General features: G+C 41.4%; 1 protein-coding gene across 1 annotated transcript in view; it reads left to right on the top strand.

Annotated features, from left to right (window-relative positions):
* The window catches only part of lpgat1 (lysophosphatidylglycerol acyltransferase 1), a 59,478-nt gene that overhangs the window by 17,703 nt on the left and 17,383 nt on the right, over positions 1-24,392 (top strand). Inside the window, exons 3-6 of the mRNA XM_080490529.1 lie at positions 5,715-5,833; positions 9,001-9,096; positions 13,501-13,780; positions 23,650-23,776. Coding sequence (XP_080346655.1) covers positions 5,715-5,833; positions 9,001-9,096; positions 13,501-13,780; positions 23,650-23,776 — 622 coding nt within the window. The remainder of the gene's footprint in view (positions 1-5,714; positions 5,834-9,000; positions 9,097-13,500; positions 13,781-23,649; positions 23,777-24,392) is intronic.

The following is a 24,392-nucleotide window of genomic DNA, read 5'->3' as shown; positions in this document are numbered from 1 at the left end:
TTGCCTAATTAAGATGTTAAATTTGCTTCTTAAAAAAATATTTGGATGAATGGTTATCTGCCAGAAATTGAAATATAAACTCCCCCGTGGAAATGAAGCGCTCACTCACTCTGCACCCTGAGGCTCGACTGATGAAACATTTGCATAACGCAGAGCCAGACCTGCTTAGACCCGCCCTGAACTGTGGGGCTCGTGAGAAAATGGCTGCAACCCAGCTGAATGTCGGTTAATATGCAAGTGTGTTTAATTTGTCAAAGAAGCTCCCGTGTTCTCCTGGAGGTCCATTGTTGTCGCCCCTCATCTCATACGTGCGGCGTTTCCTTCTTTTGTAGCAGCTTCTGTGTATATCCACAAACAGACTCAGGTGAATGCGGGGTGAAGTAGCCTGTATGCTCTCGATAGAGGCCTGACAAAACAAACGAAGCGAATGCTGGAGATCCTCTTCTGTAGATGCTGATGAACATATGTCATTGTTAGGCCGAATGCTGCTATCAAGGAGAAACTCTGCATCACTTGCAAACCGGAGCAAGGGTCTGTTCATTCACCACACAGTTAATTAACCGTACATCCAACTAATAAACAGCCATGGTGTTTTTAAGTATCCACAATTAGTGGATAAGCTAGTTGACACACTATGTGACGTGCGATTTTTAAAAACCTGTGTTTGACATGTTTTACTGCTCAGTGTCAACTTCTACTTGATTGGAAGTGATGCTCACTGATGTGTGGTGATATCGGCAATGTCATACGTTGATTTGTAATTACAACATCAGAATGTGGTGATCATGGTACAGTAGGAGCTGGATGATGTGATGTGTAATTAACAGCTCTTACAAGGTTCCCTGCTTTTTTGGGATCCCACAGTCAAAACATATAAAACATAACATATAGCAACAACCTGTTTGGTTGTTGTGCCGGTGTCACATTGATTGTCAGAATTTTTTGGGCTGGCTGTCGCCGAATGCCCAACTGTGATACTGACCGTCCGATCACACATCTCACTGCACTACACAAGACCCAAATTTTAAACCACTATGACTAAAATTGATGTCCCTCAAGAAAAGGGTTGGGAATCACTGCATTAGTCAGTAGTTTACTTTCACATCGACTTATGTCGTCGTCCAAAAACTGCACCAATCCATGAAGTTTCCATGACAACTGAGCCAGACACCGTGGTGAGTGCCATATGCATGTGGCTACCTACTGGGTACGAAAAAAGGTTTTTGTCCAGTGGAAACGGCAGCATGCCATGCAATGTATTCCCATCTATGTGCATGTGTGTGAAAACTACCTCCTGGTTAAAACGACACTGGGGTTAAAAAAAAAAAAAAAGAAGTGACACAGGGACAAACTACAATGCAGATCTGATCACACAACGGGGGCCTTTGCAGTTCAGATTTGTACCCTAAGGGGCCGTCCACACGAGAACGCCGGTTCATGTAAACGAGCTGTTTTTGGCCGATCATCCGTATGAGGTGGCGTTTTTAGAAGAGCGAAAATGTTTTGTTTTTTTAACACAGGTCCCAGAGCGAGGAAATTCTAAAACCCTGGCGTGTGCCGTCCAACACCCCGAGGTGTGGACGGCAAAGACGATCATCCGTGGAAAAAAGATGACATAATCGCCCTCCTCTCCTCCCCACCGCGGTCCGCAAGGTCATATATAATAACCACAACAATCACGGACTACAAGCTCCAGTCGAGCTGCAGAAGCTACTGACACTAGCAGCAGGAGGAGCAGGGCCATAGACCTATAGAACTCAGAGTTATATACAAGTTTATGAGCAGGAGTATACTTCTAAGTTTCTATGTGCTCCTCCTCTTCTGTGTTTTTTGTGTGTTTGGTGAGTCACAGCGCCCCCTAAAGGTCTGGCATATGCACTACATGCCCTGAAGCCTTGTGTTGAGCTGTGTTCAAAGTGACGTGTGGACAGAAGATTGTTTTGGGTCGTGTGTATGTGGCCTAAGTTGGACAAAAGGGATTGTGTAAATCTAATAACTGACACCAGCATTGATGGATTTAATAAAGGTGCAGCAGAATGACTCTTTACTTTTCAATAACCATGTTCTCGAGTTTATTACCCCTCTTAAACCTGGCTCCACTAATGACTCGGTCATTGGATCTGCTCGCTTCTAAGTTTGATTGTCTTGAATTGCAATTGCGGCAATCACCAGCCAATCACTGATTCTGTGTTGACGTCACTAAATCACCCTAATTTTTATGAATCCAGAGTCTCTGGCTGTGACATTTAAGTAAGTTGGTTGTCAAGTCTTGAAATAGGAAGTGAGTCATATCACCACAGCATTTCGATGATTGAAATGTTTCAGTGGGTAGATGTGAACTCACTGTACCTGTATGCAGTGTACCCTGCCTGATGTGCCTCCACTTGGCCCAAAGAACCGGAGCTTGCAGCTATATTTTACTCTGTATTATTTTTATCACTTTGCCGTTTCACAGAGCCTCGCTAATGCGTTATGTGGTTTCACAGAGGAGGAAACCAATATTTGTGGACATGCAAATAAGTCTCATCTCTTCTCGTGGAGCAAGAAACGATCTTAACATGCTGCTTATCTGAATGACAAATGTTCTATCAGTCAGGGAGCTCCCACACCGGCAAGTCGGCTAATAATGTGGTGTGTTGTCTTGAAGTGTGATGGTTGCATCTATAAACTGAGGATATTTGATGACCTGCAACGCTGTTTACTAAAAATAAGGTGGCATCATCGAAAAAAGAAAGAAATGTGTCCAAAGCAAAAACTTCTGAGACTAAGAATATTCTAATAATTTGTATCCGTAAGATTATTCAGTTCAGTGTGTTCAGTTTAGAGGAAAACTTGTGGATAATAAAATAACAGCTATTGTAAATTGGGCTGAATAACATATAGCAAATTTATCTATATTCACATGTCTCAAGCCTGCTAGGTAGAAATGAGTAAAGGTTCTAAAGTGTGTGAAAAACAAGGATACATTGAACAGTTACAAATGGTACAAATTAAGGGGCCGACGAAAGAACAAATCTCAAAACGCTGTTAAAATAATACCTACTTAAGTGTTTGTATTTTTCGCAGGTCATAGTGTAAATGCAACACGAGGCAGGATTATCGCATGTTTACCTGATATCATGTAGCCATAGTTGAAATCATAAATAAGGGGAAAAGCTTTATTACCCACGTGTATTTGTTTATCTGGTTGAGCCCTGACCTTGGGTGTCGGTGTAAAAACCTTTGGCTTGCAATGTAAAAACTATCCACGTCTTCTGTTCAAGTTGCAATAAGTTGCCGTGGTGACCTCTGGGAAACCGAGCAGCCTAAAACACTGTTGACAATTAACAAATATAAGTAGGAGTACTGCGGAGGGCTGAGCTTACTGTACATTTATACTGTACAGTATGAAAATATCTTACAATTTTAAAAATGTGTCCCTCACTTGCATTGTGATCTCATTTTAATCATATCTCAGCATTTGATTCTAGAAGCAACATTTTCCAATTCACAGTGATTTTGTAGCATAGAATAAAAACATTTAATGGCATGTTTACGTAACAAAGTCACATTTAATTAGGTCTTTCAACCTTATGTTGGGTTTTTTGTTTAAATATAACTAGGGAAATATATATATTGTTAGCTTGAGCGCTGCTGGACATGGTGTTCGATACCAAAGACTTTCATCTGGTGGGATAAACACTTGCACCTCTGTTAGCTTGCTACTGTTCTTAGGTGCTTTCAACAATGGTTTGTCAGATGCATCGCTATGATTGGTTTGCAGGAAACTGAAAGGAATCTTCTCGGGTCCACTGAAATGTATTAGTGTACAAAACACAGACTAATGCATTATTTTCTTAAAGATATTGGAGTGCTATCCCTGGCTGAAATCTTTCAATACAGTTGCTGTGAGACAGGCTGGGCCCTCAAGCATGAACGATGTAATCTATAAAAATAAGCAAAGCAGCTGGATTGTTTCTTTAAATACTGATTTTCAATTGAATCCCACTCACACATGTAGCCCCCAGGCTGCACAATGATCAAGTCTGCAGGATGGTGATCTTCTACAATATCTGGCTGTAATTTCAATGTCCAGGCCAGGGTTTGAAAATCTATTGTTTCAAACAGTCTCGTCCTTTTCATGAATGGTTTCCTCTTCTCTGCTCCTGACCGTCAATAGTGAAAACGACTGTTTTCCTGTTCCCTGATCACGTCTCCGTTCTCGTTTTTCTAACCACAGTCCAACGTTTGTTGGATGAATCTGCATACTCAGTGATGACTAATCCGGTCCTGCACAAAAAAAAAAGCATAAAATCCCACTGACGTAACCATCCAAACCACCTCTGGAGGTGGCCTGAGACTCATCTGACCACATTAAAAGCAAAGTGTCAATGTTTACACAACCCACTTAGGAGATGGTTACACAGACATGAAGTTTACCGTTCTGATTCAAATGGAGAAATGCAGATGCGACAAGTGGGTGTAGTCTGAGCTTTGAAGTGCGTGTAGGATCAGTAACAGGAAACGCATATCTTCGATTACAAAACATCTCCAACTGTTGACTGTGACACAGCAGATCTCGGCACGTGTTCTGGTTATGAAATGACATTGTTGGTGTAATGAGACACACCCGTGTAACCCATTTCCCCCACTGAGCCGTTTTTGTTGTGGATGAGCCAGACGGTGGTGTAATGGTTAACACTCTTGCTTCACAGCTATTATATCCATGATTTGTGTCCGTTTGTTGGTGTTTACATGTTTTCTCTGGGTACATCCACCCTGCAGTGGATTAATGACCTGTGTAGTGTGTATAGAAGATTGACAGAAGCCAATAAATGCCCTCTTAATCTGGTTTTAGTTGCTTGATTACAGAGAGGTAATTGACTGTTCTAAGTATTATTTGCCTTTACCGACTTTCACGTTGATAAAGAATGTTTAAACAATACCAAATATGAGGAATTTGTGAAAATATGTAGAGATTTCTGTTTGTTCATGTTTCCCAGTCCTACTCCTTGGCTTTCCCGCCTATAGAAGTTTGATTTCTCAGTCTGAACTGTGATAATCTTGAGTGTTGTAGGAACAATAGGATTCAATACAGTTAATTTAACCACATAAATTTCTTTTGTGTATTGAGGTTTGTTCCTCCAAATACCAGTGCTCTTTCTCTTGTCCCTAATTCACACCAGTTGTGAGTTATTAGGTGTGTATCTAGTGCAGTAGGGTTGATTGTGCATGAATGCGCAGAGCATTAAAATATGATTTATCACGGTTCAGTTACTTTTGCAACTTGTATATTGTGTATGGTGATATCGTGATAATGATAGATTTGTGAAATACTGTGCAACCTTAGTCAGAACTGATGCATTTATGTGAATCTAAGGGTGAAGTACAGTCAAAACGTATGCGATGGGAAGGATGCTTGTACTCACTCTGGAACATGTTTTATTTATTAAAAATAATCTTTGGAAAGGTTTGATGATGAAGGAAAAGAAGGGCGGGCGGGGGGGGGGGGTGATCTTAAGTGAAATTCGAGCAAAACTTTTAATGTAAAGAACGTCATTGAGGCCCACAAGCCCCTGGTCTCAAGAGGGAAACTGCACTCAGCGCAGTTGTTTGTCACGATAACTCATTATGTGCATGCTTGCAGACTGAGACTGTTTGCTTAAACTTTTCAAAGGACGTTTGAAAGGGTTTTTTTAAAAACGTGTCCTTTTTGTGTATGTTTTGCCCCGTAGTAACGGAATGGGGCGACGACGTGCGGCCGATCTCAGAAGAAGAAGCCATGGTCATCGTCAACCACCAGTCCACGGGAGACGTGTGCACTCTCATGATGTGCCTGCAAGACAAGGGCACGGTAAGAAAGCGCTGAATGTAATTGAATGTCTCTTGAGGAAACCTGGGAGATCAGTGTGAATACAAAAGCAAAATAAGATCAAACACCAGAATTATTGTACTTTAAAAAAAATAGCTTGATTATAGAAAAGGAAAGAGTTCTGGGCACAACTTGTGTTTTGTGAGTAGTTTGTCCTCATGTTTTACAGCATAACCGTTAAATGCTCCTTCACCATGTTTGACTCCTGTCTGACCTGAGGCCCAATATCTGTGATCGATAAGGTTTCTTTTTCACAAATTCATTCTGGGTTATCGTCATGGTGATATCCGTGTGCACATTTCCATGCACTGTGTATTCATGCTCTTTGTCAATATAATTGCCCGAATAGAGCCCCAGATTGTGTTGATAACGAATCCTATATCATTTTGTCAACATTGCACCACAACTGGTGGCAACAGGCCAAAAGTCAGATGCACAGAAATGGAGGAGGGAAAAAATGAATGAAAACAACAATGTCAACAACTGCCCAGCTTCTGCTGGTTGTAAGTGCAGACGAGCTTGGGCTTAGGGGATAAAAGAAAAAGATAAATATATAAGCAAACACAGTTGAGTCTGCTTTTAGTTTTGTACTTCCAAATAACAACGCTGAGGTTGTTGACCTCGACCACAGGTGACTCAGTTGGCACACGCCAACAAAATCATTGGCACACTGGAAGAGGCGCTGTCTGTGTGCATATTGTTTAAAATCAGTCGCCATCAAGGGAGATACCTGCAAAGACTCGTGAGCACAACTCAGATCGACGCACACGGATGTGAAGATGCTGCATGAGGGTGATTGCATTGCGCGCGAATCTCGATTCCGCTCGCGGAGGTTCGTAGGGCTTTGCCACCACACCAAACTACATGAAACTCCTAAATTCATGGTCGTCTTACCTGTGTGATGACTTCCTTCCTCAAGAGAACTGAATGCAGTGGAGACGGCTAACAAGGAACCTTACCAGGTGTCCTGAGAAAAGTTCTGCCTTGGATTAATTGCATTAATATTTACTAAAAACTTTTTTTCTCTCTTCCAGTAATCAACCCTTGCCATAGTTTGTTTTCTATTTATCTGTTTTTTTTTTTTTTTTGTCCAACTGTAGTTAAATTGACAAGAGGAAATGAAACTTGGCACTACATGTTAAAAAGGCTCCAGACTCCAGCTCTAAGACATCAGTATCATACTGTATACTTAGTATTTATGGTAACACTCAAAACCATTATTGCATCTTTAGCAAATATGGTGCAGCCTCTATTGTTTAGTCGAAACCCGAGGAGCAGCTCAGTCTGTATTCACCTAAAGACGCTGCCGTTTCGGGGCATGTCTTTAACTACAAACGAGGTTCTCTTTTTTTCAATGTGGTTCATTTTCACCAAATTAGTTCCCCAATGTTGTCTGTGGTTCATACTAGCTGACTGTTCAGCACCGTTTAGAAAACGGCTTTTATAGAAGCTATTTAAAAAAAGTGCCTGCATCAAAACGGAACACCTGCAGAGCTCGCCTTCATCGCAGCACAGATCTGCAACAGTGCTCCCTCATTCACTCATTTTCTGTTTCATGCCACTCATCATTTTCATAAGTCACTGGAGCAGTGAGCAAAGTGAACAGGACCCCTAAAGTAACCACACGAATGAGGATTTATACCAGGCTAAATCAAACCAGAATTATTCTTGTCAAAGGGGAGTCACTGTTTGAGCTGTCAGTTGGTTTTAGGCAAATGATGGCGACACAAAGACAAGTGTGTTTGACAGCTGAACTAAAGGAAAAGTCCTCGTTGAACGCAATGACGGTTGGCTGCCAGGGTTATGATTTTTTACATCATTCCTTTGTGCTCACTTAGTGGTTTTGTTCATTTCATGTATGACTTTTTGACAGGTCTTAAGGGAGTTGTGTTTGTGTTTTTGTTTGAAAGGGAGTTTTTTTTGCGGTGTAGGAAAGCGCCAACGCAATGAGAGGGTGCTGTGATGAAGGGTGTCGGTGCCTAACAGGGATGTGGTTTTGCTGTAGTCAAATTTAAAAATGTCCTGCAGTAGAATGCACACAAATGTGCAAAAAAATTTTTTATAAATAAATCAGGAGGCAGTTGCTTTGCACATTTTGTTTCCAACTCGTTTACAGAGATAGGTGTGACAACATGCAAACACCCAGGTTGGGGATGAGGGCAAACCTATGTCCAGCGGACCAAAACCAGCCCCCCAGAGGGATCAGACAAGCCCACAGGACAACCTTGCACACAGTAAAAATCTCAAAGAGAGCAGTATTTTTAATAATCTGAGCAGTTTCAACAGGGTCTTTGCACTTTCAGTGCCCAGACCCTAATTAACTACTATTCTTAACTACTCTATGTATGGCAGGGACATAACAAGAGATAAACTCACTGTTGGGCATCAGAAATCTTAATTGCTTCACCCTATAACGAGAAAGTAATCATATTTGGTAACTTCCACATTTGTTTCTTAAAACAACCTTTTCTGATGACAGCAATGCCTCTCATGCAGCATCGCTAAAGACGGAGCGTAGTCAAGGAAGCAACAAGCTGTGGCCAACAATAACTGTGGTGAATTTCATTTTACATTGCACATTTTTGTAATTTGTAGGTTTTGAGAAAAGCGAGACGTAATTCAAACATTTCCCGGTGGTGCACATACTTCCTTGCTCCAGAACGAAGCTCGAATTTGAGGTTTCTGTTATTTATACAGTGTCTTTCTGCTTCTGTAGACACGATAAGATCAAACTGGGCTTTATGTGGCTCCTGAGCTTAATTGAGTTCGACACCCCTCCTCATGTGTTCCTCCTCATTGTTTGCTGGCAGTGAAACATAAACACAGATCGGGGGACAGATGTGGTGGTGGTTTTTTTTGTTTTGTTTTTTTTTGCTCTGGAGCTGCCGGTCTGCACTGCACAAGCATGATGACATGATCCGCATCAACAACTGCATCCCTGGCCCAGTTTATCCTCTTAGCACTGAAAGGACAGTAAGCCAAAGCTGCGACGGTGCAGGTCAGAAGGGTGGAAATGCTCCGAGGGGCGGTTTCAGTTTGGGGCAGAGCTTTTTCTGCTGCGCAGAGGAGGGGGGAAAAAAAATAAACACAAAGACACTGAGCAGAATTACAGAGGTTTATTGTTTTTCTTCTGCTCTTTTCTCCCCCAGGTGGTACAAAAAATGATGTGGTTGATGGACCATGTGTTCAAATACACCAACTTTGGCCTAGTGTCCCTAATCCACGGGGACTTCTTCATCAGACAGGTGAGAGACACACCAAACATCTGTTTGTATCCTTTAATCATCAACGTTAACACACCCAGCTTCTCTCTTTTTTTTTTTTACCAACTCAGCCCCTTTTTTCACTTACTGTAAGACACGTTGACCTCAGAGGAACTACAGAAACTCTTTCTGGAGGATCAAAGGCTGCCTTCCCTCTCTTTACTCCTTCCCTGAAGGTCTGGCGATTAAAGCCACAGGCTTTCAGGACCCACTTATTCAACCCCGGCTACTACAGGCCCCATATTTAGTACACTCTCCAAAAGTGAAGTTGCTTCCCATCTGCTTGTCCCAGCTGGATAGCGGGCTTTTTACAGCCACGGTGTCCTGAAAATAATAACGGCAGCGGACAGTGTGGGAGGTGCTGCCGGGAGACCTTTTGTTGTGAGGAGGAGCAGGCCTGCACCCAGAGCAGACGAGACTCCCACCAATTAAAGAATTCCACCAGTATCAAGGGAGTTAAGGCAGTTTTATCTTTACAGCTTTAAAGCAAATCTTCCTCAAGCGGCTTCATGATCTGAAAGATCTTTTTAAAAAACTATCCAGAAATGGGGGGGGGAATCTTCAGTCAAAAAAAATGGGTGAAAAAGTAAATGGAAAATAATAATGATTATTATTATTATTATTATTATTACTATCAGACAAAGAAATTAAATATGTGAATAAGTGGTCAGTCGCTTTTTAAAAAGAATTTGAAATTAAGAAAACTGAATAAATAAATTGTAAGTAGATGAAAGGAACTGGAATAAATGAAATTAATGTTTTTGTATTTTTAAAATTGATTTACATTAATTTCCACATTTGTACATTATGTATTTATCTATAGATTAGGCACTCTTAATATCAATCTATATCTGAAATCAACTTGAATAAATACAAAAATAGAGATATAATTGTAAAACATTTCGAAATTAATATAATGGAATAAACAAATGTCGAAATGCAAAAGTTGCTGTTTTGGGCTGTTTTCTTTCAAGAGACAAACTTTCACATGATTATATATTGTGACATCTCTCATACTGGGCTCTTAATACATACTTTTGTGCGGCGTATGCGTACATATATTCTGATCCCAGACGATATCTGTCAACATTGAGCACCCGAGCCACATGTTCCTGACACTGCACAGGAGGAAACCCTCCAGCAACTCTGTCAAGTGCAGACCATGCCAGCATGCACCTCTCCGTGTAGCTGAGTCACAGCAGGTGAAGTGCTGATGTGCAGGACTTTTTCATGAAGACGCTTTTTAGACACCTTGCAGAAAAAGAATGTTGAAGTCCAGGGTTTCTCATACGCAACAGACATCCGAAGTCTCTCCTTCACTCTAGAAGATGGTCCTCTCTACTGAGAACAGAATAAGAGCTCTGGAAAACAGATGAAAACACTCACCTCTCACTTTTATTGAGCTACGGAAACGACATGGCAGGAGGGAATTCCATGTTTGTTTGTTTTTAGGTCACAGGAAGGCTTCACCGTGGACTCTCCCGTCCTGCTCTTTGCCGAGGGCGAAGCTCCGTGAGCCCGAAATCGCTCCTTTCTGTGCTCCCCGCTGGCATTCCTGTGTGTGCATTCTCAACATCCTTCTCTCAGAATACTTCACACATTCAGACGTGTGAGCAGACAAAGTGCCACAGCAGCTCCCGAGTCCACTCAGGCTGTCGGACAGCTCCAAACACCATGAACGGTCCGATTCTAACAGCCCCATAGGTTAACTACCTGCTCGACTGTGTCGGCTTTTAAAGTGAAATAATTCAAAACATTGGAATGTTTAGCTATTGGTGAAGAGACGAAGGCACAGCCAATGAATGATAATAGAACTTTCCCAACTTTTTTATGACCAGGAAAACATCTGCTGAGACTGCAGTGCAGGTAACAAAGAGCATCTCCAATTAGTTTGCATTGAGTTTACTTGCATACTCTTTTAATATAACCAATAAAAGTCTGTAAAAATAGCTAGAATTTTATATCATTTATGTATAATAGTATAAATAATTACAAAATATTGCTTTAATACCCAAAACTCAACAACTAGAAAAAAAAAACAACTAACTAAAATGACTAAAGACTGCTATAATAACTCAAATGTCTAAATTGGCTAAAAAAAGTCATAACCACTTGGAACAGCCCCAACTTTATGAGTTATCAAGGTTAAACATGTTTTGACAAATTATATTTTGGGACAAAACTTGTCATAAATATCCACAACAACAACAATAATAGTACTCTGTGAAACCAAGTACCTTTGTTTGGGACTTCAGTATAATTTAATGTCTACTAACAAGTGGAGGTTTGTGAGGAGCAGCTTGCAAAAGTAGTGTAATCCAAAACACACACACACAAACGTTAAAGGATATGTCACTACAGTTTATGGTTTAATGAACCTCGATGTCATTTTGGATGCTGCTGCTTGTGTGTGTGCTTGTGTATTACTTTCCCTGTCCACCGTGTGATATTACACCCTCTCCATTTGAATCCTCGACTGGAAAGCAAGTACTTGTTAGTATAAACATGATTACAGTTAAACAGTCGAACGGACCTCAAAATGAAATGGCAGCATTTGGGTTCCATCATGATGACTTTCATGTAGAATTGATCGCATTAGTTGAATGAGCATTTTTAGAGCACTTAATTTTTATTGTTCTAGTGTGTGCAATGTTGGCGTGTTTGATTGGCGTGGCGAGCATTGTGAGCGGACCAACAGCCAGGGTTGGTAAAAACCAGAGCCTCGGGTGCAGCACGAGTAGATACGCTGGTTGTTTATTGTGTGACGACCTCGCACATTACTGAATCTTTCCCTGTTCAATTTCTGTTTGACGGAAAGCCAAACCCTACACGCTTCCCATTTTAAGTGATCGAGTGCGGTGATCTCAACGGAGGAGCCGTCGTATCTCCGTCCCATTATTTGCAGATCATCAAACTTTATTTCACAGATGACATCATGTGCTGATAGCATCAGGTATGGATAGGTCGAGGTGTAAAGTGCAAGCCAGAGCCGTCCTTCCAACACATTTGGGAACTGAATTTAAAACAACCTAGCAGTTTACTTGAGAGTTGTACTGTTAAATAGGAGACTGATGATTCAATCAGGCCAAAGTCCAGATGTGACATTATTCCATCGGCTTCAGAAAGGTTTGTCCTGTGACGTTGTGAAAGCAGGAGAAGTGCTCTCCTCCTCTCCGCAGACGGCGCGACTCTAACATTGTGGAGTACGCTTCCCTCGGCTCACGTGACTCCCGCATCTCCAGTAAAACCACCGTCAACAGTCTCAAGGTCACATCTGGAGTCTCCCATTCTAGTCCATCTCTATAAATCCGACACTTCACAGCTGCAGCCAAGAATACGTCCCTGCTAATTACTATCACAGCAAATTGAAAGGGTCTTTTTAATTGTGAGAGTTGTGGCGTTGCAGTTTGTACAGCTCCATAAACACACAAGCTCACATTACATACCAAGAGAGAGAGGGAGAGAGAGAGCAGCCCGCCTCTTCTGATACATTTTAAATGACTTTTGACCAGGTCTAACTAAAAATCAATCCCACTTCTCCTCATCCCGTCCCTGCTAATGCTCTTAATGTTGTCAGGGCCGTCATGTTTTGCATCCATTTCAGCCATGCCTTTAATGCGCCTGTGTGTTTGCTGCGCGGCGTTACTGCGGCTGACTTTGGCTACGTGTTTGTTTCAGTTTGGTTTCTGCTGACTAAGACACTTTCTGCCCTAACAAGGTAATTAATTTAGCACTCAGCCTCCAGTGTTGCTCTTTCCTCTGGGCCACTTCTGGAGATAATTGCAATTCTTTTTAATGCGATTTGATCTCTATGAGAAGCGTTTTAGGACTGTTTACAGTCGTGGTGCTCAACCTGAGGCCCGTGGTCCACATCCTGTCCCTAAAGTCCTGCTTTTCTGATTTATAATGATAACAATGCAGTTTTTGTATGATTTGTATAACTTTTCCATATTTTAAGGCGATGAAGAGACAGTTTGTGTGATGATGATGAAGAACTTTTTGACTGAAGTGCCAAATGATTCTTAATTTTAATGACTTCTTCCGGCTACGCCAATGTGTATCACAACTCCAATCATGTGTGTAGTGATTAAATTTCTTTTCATAGTTGAAACAGAAATTGCCGATGAAGGGTTAACAGAATTCTATGTGGAATATTGTTGGTGTATGTCATGAGCATAAAGCCGTAACATCATCTTATTTCAGCGATGTGAGAAGTAATTTCAGGTTTTAGGCAAGGCAGATTTATTTATTGACGCCATTCAACCACGAAGCAATACACAGTGCTTTACAAAGAAATCCATCAAAGCATCTGACCCATGTCACATTGCTTCGCTTTTATTCCTGTTATATAACGATGCAACATTTTCTTGATGTGTTTCCCTTCAGGGTAAAGCTCACCGAGATAAGCAGCTGATCTACCTGAAAGACCACCTAGACAAATACTACCACAGCCGCGACAGGAAGTGGATAGTGCTGTTTCCCGAGGGCGGCTTCCTTCGCAAGAGGCGGGAAACCAGCCAGTTGTTTGCCAAGAAGCACTCGCTGCCCCACCTGACCCACGTCACGTTGCCCCGCCTGGGGGCCACCCACGTCATCCTGAAGACCGTCTCAGCCCAGCAGGAGAACGGCAGCGTGGGCAGCGAGACTGGGACCCCGAACCAGACAGGTGAGTGGACCCGCACAGTGAGGCCGAGTGTCCGATTCCTCCTCTCATTTTGAAGCTGTTTGGCCTTGTACGCCGATTCCCAGTTTAATAACCACAAAAGATGTCATAGCTGAACTTGGAGGTGTTTTTTTTGTTGTTTTTTTTCCCCAGAGGTTTCCGGGTCTCGGTAAGGAGAGGCTATTTCTGGGAAAGTCTGATAAAAGTCTGCTTTCGTTTTCTACCACAATCGGTGAACTCTCCTCTGAGCACAAAGTACTGTCATTTTTTGATCAAATGCTAGTTTCATGTTGATATGAGCCGAAGCAGGCTTCAGACTTCAAGCGTGAAAGTGTCACCTCCGTGCCACCCCCTATCCTCCGGGAGTCCGGCTTTAAATGAAAACCGACGGGTGGTAAAGATTGCCAGTGGAGGATAAGGGGCGACGTGCACAGAGGCGCCAGAAATTGCATCAGTGTTCCTGAAAAACCCCAGTGGTGATTTTGCTGGAGAGTAATTTTTCTGTCTGGAGACCAGCCCTAAATACAGCCAATGAGCAGGAAGATAAATGAACAAGCTTCCATTGTCTTTTTTTTTCTTTCTTTTTTTTTCTGTAGTAATTTGAAGAAAAGTGTTATAAAGCATAGGATCAATATGGGCTGCTTATATCTTTTTTGTTCATATAAAACTTGGGATATTTGCAGTATTAAAAGTGAGGATAGGTTCTTCCTTTGATCAAAATGCACCGGCGTACCAATTTTTTTTTTTGAAGATCCATTCAATTAGTCTTGCAGACGTCGTGTTAACAGACAAATAAACACGGAGGATTTCATAACCTCCTTATCGGAGTTAACGATCATGCGAGGAAAAGGCATCCCCCCCCTGACACGTATTTCCCAGCTGAAGCTTTTCTACAGCGAGCCCACCTGACACTAAAAATCACCGGGCTCCGAGGTGTCCGTGCTTGTGTTGTGCAGTTATTTAATTCCTCGTAGTTCCCGGGGGAGGTTCGTCCTTGTTGTGACAGCAAGAGGCCGGAGGCTTCATGTTTGCAGATTGTCTGCCTGTCCCATTCTCATTAGTGCGATACGTCCACGACTCCTTGAGGGAGTTTCACCAAATTTGGCGCACGTTTGCTCCCACTCAAAGACAAGCGGCAGATTTCAGAAGCCAAAGGTCAGCGTGACCTCAAAAATTCAAATTTAAAATGCTGCCCACTATTTCCCATGATTCATTGTTTTGGTTTAGATGCCGGCACTTCATAACACCTCAAGGCATCATTCAATTGCATTTTCCCATATAGGGTCTTAAGAGGATCAAGTCTCCTTACACGTGTAAGAAAGGTGTGATTGGATTTGAATTGTCCAAGGTGAAGGTCACTAAGGCCAAGTCTGCGCGACAATTCAAATGAAAACGCACAAGTTTTCTCTTTTCTTTTCAGAAAAGTCTTTCGTTTATACAGCAACATTTTCAAAATGAAGTCCGTTGTTGACACGTCACCGGCAGACACACTGAAAAGTAGTTTTCATGTAGGGCCACTAGCAGGTGCTGTTGTTTCTTTTTGTGATGAAGCCACATGTGCGTGTCACCGAGATTAACAATCCAACTTGGTTGTCTGTCCAGACGAATGTTTGTATTGTTAATCTCGGTGACTCTTGACTATAAAACTACCAAGTCCCAGGAGAATCTGGACACGGAGGCTGCCATTGTTGCTATTGTCCATATAAAAGAATTATTTACTACATCTGTAGTGCGCAGTAGCAGCATTTCTGAAATGTTGTGTCTTCACAATGGAGTCAGAGCATTTTCAAAAGGTTCTACTTTGGGAGCAGTTTTTAAAAAGTGGCGTATTCAGTGGCTGTGAGCACCAATTTTCAAATGGCGTTTTTTTCCAAATGCCTTTGCAATAAATAGTAATTCATTTTGTGAAATTGCAATTTCCAGATAAACAATTTGCTTCTTTTGATATTCAACCTTCATCAGCCCAAGATGCATAACCATGTTTTTCTTTTAATTCTTAAACTTTTATTTTACCTGATATGTCATGAAAGTGACTGGCAAACAATTAAAGGCAAATAATAAATTGAAAACTTGACAAACTATCTTTAGCTTAAGACCAAAGTGTTGAATTATATTTTATGAATTTGGTGCCGCTGACTTGAATGTTTTCATTCACTTTTTTTAAAGATTGGAGAGTGTGTTTTACTTCTTGCAGTCCAGATAAGAGGATGAATCGGTGTCCAATACATCGCTATACCGGAAGATGACAAAAGTAGTGCTGGCTTGTCTTCTATTCTTAAATCACATGACTATTAGACAATGTTTAAGTTCAGGAATGAACATAACCTGTGAATGAGACAGAACCTTGAATCAGCCTGAGTTGTGTCGAGGAATAAACCTGAAATATGTTTACTCTCTGTGGGGATGACCTGAATCTCGAGGCATTGTTTGTGGAGGCATTCTTGTCTTAAAGCCTCCTCTCCAACTCTGAAACCTCTAAGTACAATATGAAGGACAAAATGGTCCAGATAAGTTGGTAAAGCTGCTCCTCAATTGTATTAAAACCAGGCATAAATGCACATATCCAAAAGCTCTTCTCTGCCTGTATTTACCCAGTGGGCCATTATAAATACATGTTGTGCCAAATGTAATAAGGATATTTTGGTTCAGTGTTATTAAGATCATGGCTCGGAGACTGGAGCCTAGCCTAGAGTTTGCTAACACAGCTCGGTGTCCTGCAGGCTCGACACCAGTGGCGAGATGCCATCTGTTTATCCCTCTGCAGGACAGACTGTCAGACCGCCACAGACGTGTCTTTTTTTTTTTTTTTATATATTATTATTATTGGCCATTGTAAAAATCAAATGAGGATGAGAACCGCTCAGTTTATGTCCAATGTTAGATGCCTTTCAGGACTTTTGTCAGTGCCAACCAACATTGATGACAGCAGCAGTTTTCATTTATAACCCTCTCGTATAAAAGGCATATTTTAATATTGTGTACATTTTAATTTCTGGCTGCTTTTTAATAGTCCAAGTTGTTCTTTATCGCACATCGTCCTCCCCTCGCCGTAGTAGGACTTGTCCTTCCAGTTGAATCTAGCTAATGGCATTAAAACCTAGGGCAAGAAAAGCACACACATACACACACTGAGCAGAGGATACTCAGGGACACACCGCTCTTCTGGGTGTGTGCGTGCGCAGGCATGCATGCCCATCAAAGACGCAGCTCGTGTCCCTCTGACCTCCCCGATGCTCTGCAGCGGTGCCCAGAGCTTGCTGACTCACTCAGAGACAAATGGGCCACTTGGAGAAAATAGGATTTGATGTAAATGTGTGTGTGCGCGCCGCTGTGCATCAGCCATGCAATGTCACCCGGGCGAAACACACTCCTCGGTGCAAACACAAAGCACAAGGGTCACTGGCTGCTACTGTCGCTCACATGCCGCAAGGAGCCTCCCGGGCGCTTCAAACACTGATAAGGTTTATAAAACTGTATTTACAGTTGGCTTGTGTGCAAAGTTCACAGCTGTGAGTCATTCAGGGTGGGGACCACACTTCAGGTGACATGCAAGTAAATGTATTTGATCACAGCAACCAATCAGAGGTCATTTATTAGTCCACGTTCAGTCAGTAGGAGGGACAGGTGTGGGCTTCAAGTGTTGTAATTGGCCCGCAGAGTGGTGTGACGGAGAGCCAGATACCTGCCAGTGTATTTCCTTCCTCTGACCGCTTCAACAGAGACGGTGGCTATCTGATGTCTTTTTGAATTACCCCGCCTGCTGCGATTACAGTATTGTTTGTCACATAGTATGAGCACACCAGCGATACATTGGCTCAGGGCCCCGCTCCTTGGCCGGCCACTCACGGGAGACGATGGCTGCCTTTCAGCACAGTTTGACCGAGATCTGGATCCAATTACCCACACAGGGACAACTGTGGTGCTGGCCATTCCTATCCATACCAGAGATGAGTCTCGAATCTGTATAAATTAGATCCCCTGTTCCCGAGCAATATCTTCCTCTGGCCGTGTCTGCAAGCTAGTGGGAAACAGGTGAGGTATGTAAACAAAGGTGTGCGATGTTAAAGGTTAGACTTTGTTATGTAGGCAGGTACACTGAGATCCAGCCAATGAAAAACATGTCTATTAAAGCTTGGAGACCAGCTGACCTTTACTAGAAGTGATTGTCGGTGTGTAGCAGAGTTGGACGATAAATTCAGGAGCAATTATTAACAAGGAAACTAGATTCAGGGAAACGTGAGCAATCCGTCACATCGGGAACATCCCCACTTACCCCTAAAGGAAAAGAGCATCTACAGTAAAAATTCAACATACAGGCCTTTATTTATCGCAGAAACAATTATACATAGTATAACGTGCAGTGAAATGGTTTAAGTGCATGTTCCACACTTAAGCAACAGTTTTGATATGATATAAGAATAAAATTATAAATTTTAAACACAAATTAAAATTTAGGAACTTTCCCCATGTCATGTCCTATCTTCAGAAGAAAGTATGATAATATAAGGTGGTAATGGTTTTTGTTAAAAATAGATCTTAACAATTAAAGATTAAGTATTTAAACCTGAAACTGCTTAGGAATTCCACATGAACAAAACTTAGCTGCTTGAGTGCTACAAAGTATTTGCTGAGTGTGATCATAGATAATGCTGTGACTGCCTCTTGAAGGGTGTCCCCGCTTTACTGAACAGGAGATATTGTTTCTAAAACCAAATACTTTGTTCCACAGTTGTTTCAACTCTGGTCAATACAGTTACAGCCTCAGTGAAAATACAGGCACAATTCACAAGAGCAAAGAATAAAAGTTGCACGGTGTGATACCTGGCAGGTTTTTACTCCTGTATTCAGAAATATTGCATATTAAAGGGTATATAAACATAAATTGAGAGTCTCAGAATTCTTTGGCTCGTAAGTTGAACCTATTTTTATCAGAAAATGCTAAATGAGCGAGCACTTCTGCCTCTTTTTCAACGATAACATGTATTTTTAATCTCCGCGGCTACTTTTTTCTGAAGGGTCTACATATCATAAATGGTCTAGGAAAGGGGTAGCTGCAACTTTCACAAAATAAGGTTTACAGAAAGGGCTCCAAAAGGTGATCCAGCGAAAATTGCTTAAATTGCTAAAACCACTAGAATAGATCAAGACAAACTGACATTTTGACAATTTCATATGTTTGGATTATTAAGTCAAAACTGAAAGTAGATAAATGCCTACAATTGCTAATAATGGCTAAGTTAGGTATAACAGCTACAACAAATAACACAGCTGAAAAACAAAATGGAATGGCTAAATAACGGCTTGAACTACAAGCAAAAAGAAACAAAATAACAACAAAAAGCTAGAAATGACAACAAATAACGTATAAAGTAGTTAAAATGTGAAAAGAAGCTCAACCACCTTTTTTTTTTTTTTTGTTTCTTCAAATCTAATATAAAAATAGTTTAGTGTTCAGACTATGTATGTCAAAACTTTAAAGGTTGATTCATCATTTAGAGGCACAAACAGCCAGTGGTGCCATTGCCAAAATAATTACCACAGAAAGTACCATTACACCAGCATGGTGCTTTTTAGTCCGTCTGGCTGCGTCATGACATGAGTCTTTCATTCTTGATGACATGTGCATCGTTCTACACAGCAGCGATTCAGTGGTGAAGCGGTTTGTTGGCTTTGTTCAGTCATTTCCCCTTGATTTTTGGCATGTTGCCACCAGGTATGATGTAATGGATTTAAATATCAGTTTTAAGTAGGGCTCATTCTGATTATACGGATGAATGGACAGTGTATTGATACATTTTTGCTAATGTCGATAATGTATCACGATAAATTTGTGATATTTCATGCGGCTCAAAACTGAAGCCATAAAGGTCGAAGCAAAAGTGTAGTCAAATCAAACTTTATTTGTCAAGCACTTTAAGTACAAAAAATGTTGCACAGAGTAAAAACAGAAAAACACCTGAGTGACGCCCGCCCGCTGGTATTCTACATACATATCAGAAATGAATGAATTAATAAAAAAGGCTGCCTCCTGTCACCAATCGGTTAAACTGCAGCAGCTGGGAAACTGTTGCTACATTAACTGAAACCAATCGCTGATGGAAACACTATTGTTTTGTACAGCAGCTGCTGCTAACAGTGCTGAAACTTTGTGGGCATCCAAGCAGATGTCACTTGTTTCCAGAAGTGATACTGTATTGGAGTTACTTTGAAAGCTCCAATTTTGATAAGGTGGTACAGTAGTTGTATTGGTTTATTTAAGGTCCTTTAGCTTCTTTCAGTGATATACAGACCAGCATGTCTGGTAGACTAATTCCAAACCTTCACGGTTTAGGGGAGAGTCGATACATGAACACTTCTGATGATTAAATACATAATAATGCAAAATTTGCAGCATATCTGATGACATTTACTCGCATTATTTGGAGCAGCTGGAAGGAAAATGAGTGGAGACTTCTTGTGTTTGTTCTAGTTGTGTTTGCATGCTTTCTCCATTTTCATCCCACAGTCCAGCAACGTGTGTGTGTGTGGTTATTTGATGATTTAAAATAGCTTGCAGGTGTAAGTTCTGTTTCTCTGTTTGTCCTGGGAGGCACTGTTTACCTGTCCAGGATGTATCCTGCCCTCACCTATATTCCACTCTACTTGAGCATCATGCGACTCTAAGTTAGAGATGGGTCAATAGATGAGTCAATCGTAGTCAAACAAGCCACCGAATCAACAATAAAGATATCACTCTTTATTGCCCCAATGAGTACTGTCTGTCCCGTCTGACTCGAGCCCTATCTACACTTACAAAGGTTACCCTTTTCTTCCACTTCCCCAAAATAAAGACGCAAACTATCTGCACACATTAATTCCTGTCACATTCAAAGAGGTGCTTCTAGATGCTTCTAGATTCTTCTTGAATTTTACTTACTTACTTTAACAGTTGCATCTCCATAACAGAATGTATCAGTTTTGATTCTCCACTATACAGCTGTCATTCACCTGTCAATTTTCTTCATTTATTTAAATGTCTTACAGACATAAACCCAAAAGACATAACTTTGCTTGACGTGACAGTGTTGCTTTTTCTGTGTTTGATATCACCTGAATGGCAGATTTCCAGATAACTTCAGTTTCCTGTAATATAAATACATTGCTTTTGAGCTTCACTACGTTCAGGGTACCTTTTTTTTTTTTTTATAAACATATTAGGTTTAGTTTTGCTGAACCTCTAAGGTTGATTTGTATCTAAATTGTTTACCAAGAAAAGGGTGATTTATGGTTTGAACTTTGCATCAGATGGACTTTCTCCTTCCACATATTCCTTTGTTCAGATTGTGTGTTTTATCAGTGTGAATGATGCCGCTTTGAAGGGAACTCCCAGTGTTCATACCAAGCTGTCTTGGCAGGTGAACGACGTACATAAATCTCGTTTCCTGTACTTTGTTCGGGTTCCCTCCGTCACCCTTTCACCTCACTATAAAAAATTTTATTCCAGCCATGTAAAAGACATGGAATTATAACTTGTTGGCAACATTCCCTGCGCGCTACACTGGTTGATACTGACGGAGTTGAATTGCAAGTTTTTCGCTGCAATTTGTCACACAGCCTGGCGTGTTTACTTTGCATAAAGCAGCCAGTGTGCTCAGAAGGGGAAGTGCTGTCTGAACAAGTAACTGCAGACCGAACTGTGACGTTATCCGGGCTGTCAAGTAAGCTGCACTGCTTCACATCAGCTTCAATTTGAAAGTGCAAGACGGAACATTTTACTTTTTATCCCAAAGTCCAATATAATTGTTCCAGTGAGACAAAGCAGCAGTCTTAGACAATTTGTCATGTGTTGCTGGTTTTCTAACTTTCCCTGACTCGTCTTGCAATACAAGGTATTACCACCAGTTGGTGTATTGAGTCCATGAAAGAAGCAACATGAGAAATATTTAAAAATATTCTGTGTATTTATACAACACCTTTCATACACCAAAATAAATTTACCTAAGTAGTCGGTCATTGGGAACATTGCTAGTGTATACTATACTATACTGTAGAGTGTATGGTATATAATGTTTACCTGCTGGACCTAATCTGGAACTATAACTACCAACCAAACAGACTGGAGTAGAAGTGACTCAACAATACCAGCCCTTGTGCAGCAGTCCCCCTTTAAAGAGAGAAAAAAAATTGCGTTCTTGTTTTCCCCTCTGACAAGTGTGTGCAAACCAGTTTTCAGACTGTCACTTCCTTAATGCTCACTACCTCGTCATCCTCATTGGGTAGTTGTCAGGTTCCTCACTGAACATGCCTTCAAGACTTGTTTGTGTAGTGTGACACTCTTCAGGTACAATCAATGTACCCATAACCATAGATTTAGATTCTTGCAAGATGAGTTTGCACCACATGATGCATTGGCATCGGCCGCAGGAAGAATAGTTAACGCAAAAATGATCAGACCTTAACATTCATATGATATGCTCACAATGTGTAACATAAGCTTGCAAAGAAATATTCTGTGCACCTTTTTAAATGTGGAGGAATTCTTTCATTTTCTGTTTGCCATCTGTGTGCAGCTTTCAGGCAATCGTATCACCTTGCTAATGCCCACCACCAGCGGCTGGCATAGTTGTCAGGTCAGTCTCAAGCAAAGGGATGAGTTTGAGCATGTTTGGACTGGTTTGTGTGGTGGTGAAACACTTTTTACATCCTATCCTACAATTGTGTGCTTCTCATATACTTAACATCTGGAATTTATTTTAATGGTGTCAATGATGGATTGAGTCAAAGAAGCATCTGGAAGAGAAGATGGCAAAACATTGACTTAAGTTTTTGGTCTGCTACACAGTGTTATAGTTTAAGCGCTGAGCAGGTAGACGCCACTTACCCACTGGTTGTAATATCTGGAGCGTTGCAGCAGTCAACTGAAAAAGAGCCAAAACCCAGAGGACCAACTGGCATTGAAGGGACTCAATGAAGTGACTGAGGTCACATTTACACGACAACAATTGACTGAAAATGGTGTCATTTACAAACATCTGCACCAGTCCGCTTCAAGGGACTCCGTATCACTTACCTAAGTGAACCAGAGAGAAGAAGCGTCTGAAGCATGTTTGGACTTGCTTCTGTGGTGGTAGCTCACCTCTTATCTTGTTTTTCCCAAAATTCCCCAACAGATACACTCTGCTCTGTAGAAAATCTCAGTCCATATGTTCACACTCGGGTAACATTTGAGTGGGTCCTTTGATATTGTTTGTAATTATGCGCAGACGAGTTTGGGGCTGACCCCGCTTAATGGAACCAAATATTCACACACATGCGCCCTGCAGCTGACTCTCAAATTAAATCACATGTCTGGCATTCCCTCTCCCATCTGTCCTCTCTCGCCTTCCTGTCTCGCTGCTTTTTTTTTTTTTTACCTTTTTTTTTTTTTTTTTTTCCAGTGTCCTTTTTCAGCAAAGGTGGCAAGATAGTGAGAATGTGGCTGTTTTTTTTGTTTTTTTTTAATCAGTTCAAATAATGTTATGGAAGATTTGCCGTTGAAATGATAACGTTTGCTTTTAATAAGACTCATCAGCATAGCCGGCTGCCAATTTCTGTCAAGTTAGGACTTCAGCTGGTATTCCACCAGCCACTTTGGCAGGTAACCAGGCATCATTTGCCTGCTTTGCTATTATATAAAACCCCTCCAGGAATACCTGTTTGTTACAGACAGTGTGCTGAATCGTAAGGAAGTGGTGTTGACTCTCTTCCAGCTGCAGGTCTGCTTTGTCCCTCTGACTTTTGATGGATCACTTTCATGCTCAGTATGTCAGATGGGACTGGTTGGAATACATATTTGCTGTTAATTCTGATGTGTTCTTGTCTTCTAAACTCCCCTTCTGTTTCCCCCCTGACAGCTAATAAACGTAAAGGCCTGCAGTGGGTAATAGATGTGACCATAGCGTATCCCAAAGCGAGACCCATGGACATCCAGACTTGGATCTTTGGATACAGGCCTCCTACAGTCACACATGTACATTACAGGTAAGAACTGCATATTTGAGTTGGATCCAACCCTTTTTCAAAAACGCTTTCTGTCACTCACACGAGAGGGAAATCCTGAACCATCATGATTTACCATGCAAATCTGACACACAGCAGATATGCAAAAACGCGTGCGTCATGGAACGATGCCTCACGTCACCTCATGGATCAGATTCAGAAAATGTCTTGTGTAGTCATGCATTTTCACGACTGTAGATCAACAATGCCCAACTTCTGTTCAGGACCCCTCTTTGGATGGGAACTGAGGTCTCGGGGTCCCGGGGCTTTTCTTGCACTGAAGCTGTCAAAATTAAATTTACACATGACAAATTAAAGTGTAGTAAGAAGCTATATAGAATATTGGAAACTGCAGTCCATTTATGTTTATGAGCATGCTTGGAGCTTTCAGTTTTTGGCTTCATGTCATTGTTTTGGTGAATCAGAGACCAGAAAGGAAATTCTTAGCCTGGAGACAATCTGGTTTTTGGGGGGGTCCAACAACACAAGGTCTGGAACCACCGTTTTAGATCAATACTCTTTTATGAAAAATCTCATCATTGCTGTGTGTTTTTACAATAAGACAGAGTGACGGGAAACTTCCTGTCCTGCAGCTCCT

This window comes from Lipophrys pholis (genome assembly GCF_963383615.2).
Source record: "Lipophrys pholis genome assembly, chromosome: 21".
Classification (NCBI taxonomy): domain Eukaryota; kingdom Metazoa; phylum Chordata; class Actinopteri; order Blenniiformes; family Blenniidae; genus Lipophrys; species Lipophrys pholis.
This window is presented reverse-complemented; position numbering and strand designations above follow the sequence as displayed.